Source organism: Pelobates fuscus, chromosome 4 (assembly GCF_036172605.1).
Source record: "Pelobates fuscus isolate aPelFus1 chromosome 4, aPelFus1.pri, whole genome shotgun sequence".
In the NCBI taxonomy this organism is placed as follows: Eukaryota; Metazoa; Chordata; class Amphibia; order Anura; family Pelobatidae; genus Pelobates; species Pelobates fuscus.
Window position 1 is genome coordinate 13140353 of NC_086320.1, and position 8425 is coordinate 13148777.

The 8425-nt window shown below is 41.4% G+C and overlaps 1 protein-coding gene across 1 annotated transcript; it reads left to right on the top strand.

Annotated features, from left to right (window-relative positions):
* The first annotated feature begins 292 nt into the window (after positions 1 to 292).
* LOC134607686 (lymphocyte antigen 6E-like) lies at positions 293 to 3575 on the top strand. Its single transcript, XM_063450229.1, has 3 exons — positions 293 to 398; positions 3057 to 3176; positions 3267 to 3575. Exons 1-3 carry the CDS (start codon positions 320 to 322, stop codon positions 3473 to 3475), a joined length of 408 nt encoding a protein of 135 aa, XP_063306299.1. The 5' UTR covers positions 293 to 319; the 3' UTR covers positions 3476 to 3575.
* Positions 3576 to 8425: the final 4850 nt, after the last annotated feature.

Genomic DNA, 8425 nt, shown 5'->3' on the forward strand with positions numbered 1-8425 from the left:
TCTAACAAGAAATCCCATGGGGCAGCCTTACATTATGGAGATCTCTATCCCAGAGAAACAGGCACACCTAGGATTAAAGAGAAGACAATACTCGTTCTGTCTCCATGGAGGATGATGGTCTTGTCTCTATACAATTACATCAGGACAATCTTGATAAACAGGTAGGCAGCTTCAGGAACGGTTTTCCTGAATAGGAGACATGTTTCTGGGTTCCCACCCAGAAACATGTCTCCTATTCAGGAAAACCCTTCCTATTCAGGAAATCCCATTGACTTGGTAGAAACCAACACCCCTATATAAGAAGCTTCTGGCTTTCAATATGTCCACTGGTCCTCATTCACCCATCATGGACACCTTGAAAGCCATCTTCCTGCTGACTGCCCTCTGCACAGGGACAGGTAGGATCGGACACTTTGATTTGCTGTCATATTCTGTTTTTGTCCATTCATAGTATTTCCATCAGATTAGCCTGTGATGATATAATTCCTGGCGATTTCTGTTATGCCGGACTTTCTTGGCCTTTACCTGTAACATTGTATCAGTGGTGTGAGATATTCAGAAAGGTTTTCAGCCTTACCAACTCCATCCACCTTCCTCTCTGCCAGTTTATTTATTTTGTACTAAATCGTAAATAATTGTCGACACTTTATCTTTACTACTTCCACCATCTGAATATTCCAAGTACCACCCTTTCTATATCACTGTTAGAAATTACTGCTCCCACTGGAAGGCTATTCCAGGTATCTACTACCCTTTCTATATCACTGTTACTGCTCCCACTGGAAGGCTATTCCAGGTATCTACTACCCTTTCTATATCACTATTACTGCTCCCACTGGAAGGCTATTCCTGGTATCTACTACCCTTTCTATATCACTGTTACTGCTCACACTGGAAGGCTATTCCAGGTATCTACTGCCCTTTCTATATCACTGTTACTGCTCCCACTGGAAGGCTATTCCAGGTATCTACTACCCTTTCTATTTCACTGTTACTGCTCCCACTGGAAGGCTATTCCAGGTATCTACTACCCTTTCTATATCACTGTTACTACTCCCACTGGAAGGCTATTCCAGGTATCTACTACCCTTTCTATATCATTGTTACTGCTCCCACTGGAAGGCTATTCCAGGTATCTACTACCCTTTCTATATCACTGTTACTGCTCCCACTGGAAGGCTATTCCAGGTATCTTCTACCCTTTCTACATCACTGTTACTGCTTCCACTGGAAGGCTGTTCCATGTATCTACTACCCTTTCTATATCACTGTTATTGCTCCCACTGGAAGGCTATTCCAGGTATCTACTACCCTTTCTATATCACTGTTATTGCTCCTACTGGAAGGCTATTCCAGGTATCTACTACCCTTTCTATATTGCTGTTATTGCTCCCACTGGAAGGATATTCCCGGTCTCTACTACCCTTTCTATATCACTGTTACTGCTCCCACTGGAAGGCTATTCCAGGTATCTACTACCCTTTCTAGATCATAGTTACTGCTCCCACCAGCAGGCTGTTCCAGGTATCTACTACCCTTTCTATATCGCTGTTACTGCACCCACTGGAAGGCTATTCCAGGTATCTACTACCCTTTCTATATCACTGTTATTGCTCCCACTGGAAGGCTATTCCAGGTATCTACTACCCTTTCTATATCACTGTTATTGCTCCTACTGGAAGGCTATTCCAGGTATCTACTACCCTTTCTATATCACTGTTATTGCTCCTACTGGAAGGCTATTCCAGGTATCTACTACCCTTTCTATATCATTGTTACTGCTCCCACTGGAAGGCTATTCCAGGTATCTACTACCCTTTCTATATCACTGTTACTGCTCCCACTGGAAGGCTATTCCAGGTATCTTCTACCCTTTCTACATCACTGTTACTGCTTCCACTGGAAGGCTGTTCCAGGTATCTACTACCCTTTCTATATCACTGTTATTGCTCCCACTGGAAGGCTATTCCAGGTATCTACTACCCTTTCTATATCACTGTTATTGCTCCTACTGGAAGGCTATTCCAGGTATCTACTACCCTTTCTATATTGCTGTTATTGCTCCCACTGGAAGGCTATTCCAGGTATCTACTACCCTTTCTATATCACTGTTACAGCTCCCACTGGAAGGCTATTCCAGGTATCTACTACCCTTTCTAGATCATAGTTACTGCTCCCACCAGCAGGCTGTTCCAGGTATCTACTACCCTTTCTATATCGCTGTTACTGCACCCACTGGAAGGCTATTCCAGGTATCTACTACCCTTTCTATATCACTGTTATTGCTCCCACTGGAAGGCTATTCCAGGTATCTACTACCCTTTCTATATCACTGTTATTGCTCCTACTGGAAGGCTATTCCAGGTATCTACTACCCTTTCTATATCACTGTTATTGCTCCTACTGGAAGGCTATTCCAGGTATCTACTACCCTTTCTATATTGCTGTTATTGCTCCCACTGGAAGGCTATTCCAGGTATCTACTACCCTTTCTATATCACTGTTACTGCTCCCACTGGAAGGCTATTCCAGGTATCTACTACCCTTTCTATATCACTGTTATTGCTCCTACTGGAAGGCTATTCCAGGTATCTACTACCCTTTCTATATTGCTGTTATTGCTCCCACTGGAAGGCTATTCCAGGTATCTACTACCCTTTCTATATCAATGTTACTGCTCCCACTGGAAGGCTATTCCTGGTATCTACTACCCTTTCTATATCACTGTTACTGCTCCCACTGGAAGGCTATTCCAGGTATCTACTACCCTTTCTATATCACTGTTACTGCTCCCACTGGAAGGCTATTCCAGGTATCTACTACCCTTTCCATATCACTGTTACTGCTCCCACTGGAAGGCTATTCCAGGTATCTACTACCCTTTCTATATCACTGTTACTGCTCCCACTGGAAGGCTATTCCAGGTATCTACTACCCTTTCTATATCAATGTTACTGCTCCCACTGGAAGGCTATTCCAGGTATCTACTACCCTTTATATAGCTGTTTGCCTTGTTTGCTTCTGGACTAACTCACATTAGGCATTTTTATTTCTAGGCTTTGCATTACAGTGTTACACGTGTGAAGACCAGGCCAGTAACACCAACTGTATGAATGCGACCAACTGCCCGGCAGCCAGTACTTACTGCCAGACCTCGGTGGTTACTGGGGGAATCGGTAAGAGTCAAACATAACATAGACTTTCTTCCTTTCCTTTTCTCCCCTTTCCCTCTCCCAGAGTTAAAGTACTTTGTGTTAATCCCACAGGTAGTCTGCCTGCGCCCACCATTTACAAATCCTGTGAGTCCGAATGCAAGGCAGGCGGTTTTGATATTCTGATTGTTTCGGGTACCATGTCATGCTGCAGCACTGACCTGTGTAACAAAAGCGGGGCCACCAGCGTGAAGTCCAGCTACGCCATCCTGGCTCTGTGTCTGGGTCTCTTCTTAACGCTCATCAGAAACCCATCTCTGTGATTTACCAGAACCCAAAGATCATTCTACAATATCCAACCACAGCGGACGCCCTAATAATATTACCAGGCCTAACTGAATTCTCCTGTACCCAGAGTTGGGGCGAGATAACAACAAAATATCGGAGGAAAGGCCTGAACTGGTTAAACCTGGACGGAATGTCTAACCTTGTAATCTCAACTCCGACGTACCTGTACAAACCTAAAGACCAGTGAAAGCTAGCTGTACCCTCACGGAAAAAATAATTGGACATTAATAATATTATTTTTATACTTCTATTATTTTTTATTATTTTCTTGGCTGCATAACGTCTCCATAAGTATTACTACCCTGAGATCGGCAAACTGTCTGCAGAATTAACAATTAATATAAAGCAATTTACTGTTCTGTTAATACCTTCTTTCTGTGGGTCAATGAGTAACGCAGGGTACCTGCCTGAACTTAGCAGAACTGACAGGGCCGAGTCTTCACTCTCTGTAAATATTGAGGTATTGCATGAAAATAAAAATATCATATATGTCTATATTTATTGTCATCTTCCTGGTATTTCAAAGGACAGACAATGTTTTCAAATACTATAGTGCGCGATATGATAGCACACTGTGAAATATAACTCACAGGGACATGACTGAGTTGTGGGGTCCCTTTTCTTGACCATGAGATTGATATATTGTGTCCCCAGTCCAGCCCACTAATAAAAGAGAGACTTAATTATTTACGGCAACCACAAGTCATCAATTTAATTTGTGAGTGTGACTCACATCAACCTCAGGCAGCCCATAACAAATATGTTCTGATGGTGTGCTAAAAAAGAAGCCAAATTGTGTATGTATGTCTGTTTGGGTGCATGTGTGTGTCTGTCTCTGTGTCTGTGTTTGTAAATATGTGCATGTGTCAATGACATCATTTGGGTATATGTGTCTGTGAGTGCTGGAGATTGTGTTTGTTTAATATCCCTGAAGGCGGGTTACCAATATTTGTCATTCCAGCTGCTGTGGGTATTCAGTACACAAAACATAATAAACAAAGAAGGAAATGGGGTGTTTTGGGGAGTAATATAGATAAAAAAAAACCCACTAAGAACATCTTAATCTGGTTTATAGGGTCTGACGTTTTTTTTTTATATGGGGTACATGTGTTAATACTTAGTCAAACAATATTTCTTTATTTATGCATTACACAAATGCATACAACACTACTTAACACACATTACATGCACACATGTAACACAGTAACACACATTACATGCACACATGTAGTTACACCTGCAAACACACATACAGTACTATCAGACACACATGCTCACTCACTCACAGACACAGTGACACACTGATATTACACAAACACACGTACAGTACTATCAGACATACATGCTCACTCACTCACAGACACAGTGACACACTGATATTACACAAACACACGTACAGTACTATCAGACATACATGCTCACTCACTCACAGACACAGTGACACACTGATATTACACAAACACACGTACAGTACTATCAGACACACATGCTCACTCACTCACAGATACAGTGACACACTGATATTACACAAACACACGTACAGTACTATCAGACATACATGCTCACTCACTCACAGACACAGTGACACACTGATATTACACAAACACACATACAGTACTATCAGACATACATGCTCACTCAGACACAGTGACACACTAATATTACACAAACACATACGGTAATATCAGACATACATGCTCACTCACTCACAGACACAGTGACACACTGATATTACACAAACACACGTACAGTACTATCAGACATACATGCTCACTCACAGACACAGTGACACACTGATATTACACAAACACATACGGTACTATCAGACATACATGCTCACTCACTCACAGACACAGTGACACACTGATATTACACAAACACATACAGTACTATCAGACATACATGCTCACTCACAGACACAGTGACACACTAATATTACACAAACACATACGGTACTATCAGACATACATGCTCACTCACTCACAGACACAGTGACACACTGATATTACACAAACACAAGAATTGCAGAGAGATGTATAGATTGGATAGTTCCCCTTTAAAAAGGATAAGGGGGAAGCTCCCAATCAACCTGGTGTTTGAAATAGAACACTAATTTATGCAAATATATACCTATAGGTATGTCCAAAAAGTAAAAATAAAAAAGGTATCTATAGGGAAAGCATAGAGACACTAGATAGACATGTATCCTAACATAAACAGTGATACACTGTAACTTTATTAAACAAACTGTAGAGAGGATACAATGTGTCAGTGTCCAAGAGGTGCTTGAGCCCTAAAAATCCTGAGTGGATATATCTCAATGTCCAAATGACAAGTGAGGCATATTAAAAGCTAAAGTATAGAAATGTATTGCTATTGAGTAATCCACAAAGGAGAAAAGAAGTAAACATAATACCTTAAATTCATATAGAAGTTAGACAGGTAGAGTAGTAGATACAGTGTAGCATAGTCTGAGAAAGGACACAAACTATCCATTAATCGATAGTTTGTAGTTGCTTGTGGCAAACTTAGGAGTGATAGGATAGAGTATATACAGTGGTATAAGTAGTAAAATAAAGGACGAAATTCCTAGTAATCACCACTATTCTGAACTCCTATCAACTCCCCCCAACACCTTCATGGGTGTTCTATCCTTAATAGATCGCTATGCTCTGTCCCCTTAAACTACCATTACTAAACGAGTCCAGATTCTAGAGAGGAATAAACAATCATTTTAAACTAACGAAGAAACGAAAAAATAATAAATGAATAAGTGTCAATGAAGGATTCCCTCGTGCATCGTGATGTGCTCAGTGAGTGAGGGAAATCCACAAGAGAAACCCGACGCGCGTTTCAGAGTACAGGACTCCTTCGTCAGGGGCTGACAGCACATACAGTACTATCAGACGTACAGTACTATCAGACAGTCATGCTCACTCACTCACAGACACAGTGACACACTGATATTACACAAACACACATACAATACTATCAGACACACATGCTCACTCACACACACAGTGACACACTGATATTACACAGACACACGTACAGTACTATCAGACATACATGCTCACTCACTCACAGACACAGTGACACACTGATATTACACAGACACACGTACAGTACTATCAGACCCAAATCTTAGCACCAACCCGGAGATAGTAAGTAAAAAAACTTCTACCCCCTCGGTAGTTGCAGTTAGTGTCCCAGCAACTAAAGGACCTCATACAGTTGTCTATTAAAGATCGTTAAGTTAACTTAAATAAGCTCGGTAAGTAACATTGGAGAGGAAAAATGTAAGCGCTGTCTATACTCCAAGTGCCTAATGTAACTGAACGATACTACTAGCTGAGCGTCCCTGCGGCTGGTAAAACGGAGCGGCAAAAAATCAATCACATTTACTTAAGCTAGAAAAGTAATCTGGAGAGTAATGTAACAATTCTTTCTATCAGTCCCTTGTCTCAAACTCCATAACTAGCTATTAGATGAAAATCCACATACAGTACTATCAGACATAAATGCTCACTCAGACACAGTGACACACTGATATTACACAAACACACATACAATACTATCAAACATACATGCTCACTCAGACACAGTGACACACTGATATTACACAAACACACATACAGTACTATCAGACATACATGCTCACTCACAGACACAGTGACACACTGATATTACACAAATCCACATACAGTACTATCAGACATACATGCTCACTCACAGACACAGTGACACACTGATATTACACAGACACACGTACAGTACTATCAGACACACATGCTCACTCACACACACAGTGACACACTGATATTACACAAATCCACATACAGTACTATCAGACATACATGCTCACTCACACACACAGTGACACACTGATATTACACAGACACACGTACAGTACTATCAGACATACATGCTCACTCACAGACACAGTGACACACTGATATTACACAAACACACGTACAGTACTATCAGACATACATGCTCACTCACAGACACAGTGACACACGGATATTACACAGACACACGTACAGTACTATCAGACATACATGCTCACTCACAGACACAGTGACACACTGATATTACACAGACACACGTACAGTACTATCAGACACACATGCTCACTCACAGACACAGTGACACACTGATATTACACAGACACACGTACAGTACTATCAGACATACATGCTCACTCACAGACACAGTGACACACTGATATTACACAGACACATGTACAGTACTATCAGACACACATGCTCACTCACAGACACAGTGACACTGATATTACACAGACACACGTACAGTACTATCAGACATACATGCTCACTCACACACACAGTGACACACTGATATTACACAAATCCACATACAGTACTATCAGACATACATGCTCACTCACAGACACAGTGACACACTGATATTACACAGACACAGTACAGTACTATCAGACATACATGCTCACTCACAGACACAGTGACACACTGATATTACACAGACACACGTACAGTACTATCAGACACACATGCTCACTCACACACACAGTGACACACTGATATTACACAAATCCACATACAGTACTATCAGACATACATGCTCACTCACACACACAGTGACACACTGATATTACACAGACACACGTACAGTACTATCAGACATACATGCTCACTCACAGACACAGTGACACACTGATATTACACAAACACACGTACAGTACTATCAGACATACATGCTCACTCACAGACACAGTGACACACTGATATTACACAGACACACGTACAGTACTATCAGACATACATGCTCACTCACAGACACAGTGACACACTGATATTACACAGACACACGTACAGTACTATCAGACACACATGCTCACTCACAGACACAGTGACACACTGATATTACACAGACACACGTAC

Bases quoted from the DNA above. Each gene is read 5' to 3' on its own strand.
- LOC134607686 (XM_063450229.1), top strand. From the start codon at position 320: ATGTCCACTGGTCCTCATTCACCCATCATGGACACCTTGAAAGCCATC. The intron at 399-3,056 runs GTAGGATCGGAC...TTTTATTTCTAG, and splicing joins TGCCCTCTGCACAGGGACAG to GCTTTGCATTACAGTGTTAC. The intron at 3,177-3,266 runs GTAAGAGTCAAA...TTAATCCCACAG, and splicing joins GGTGGTTACTGGGGGAATCG to GTAGTCTGCCTGCGCCCACC.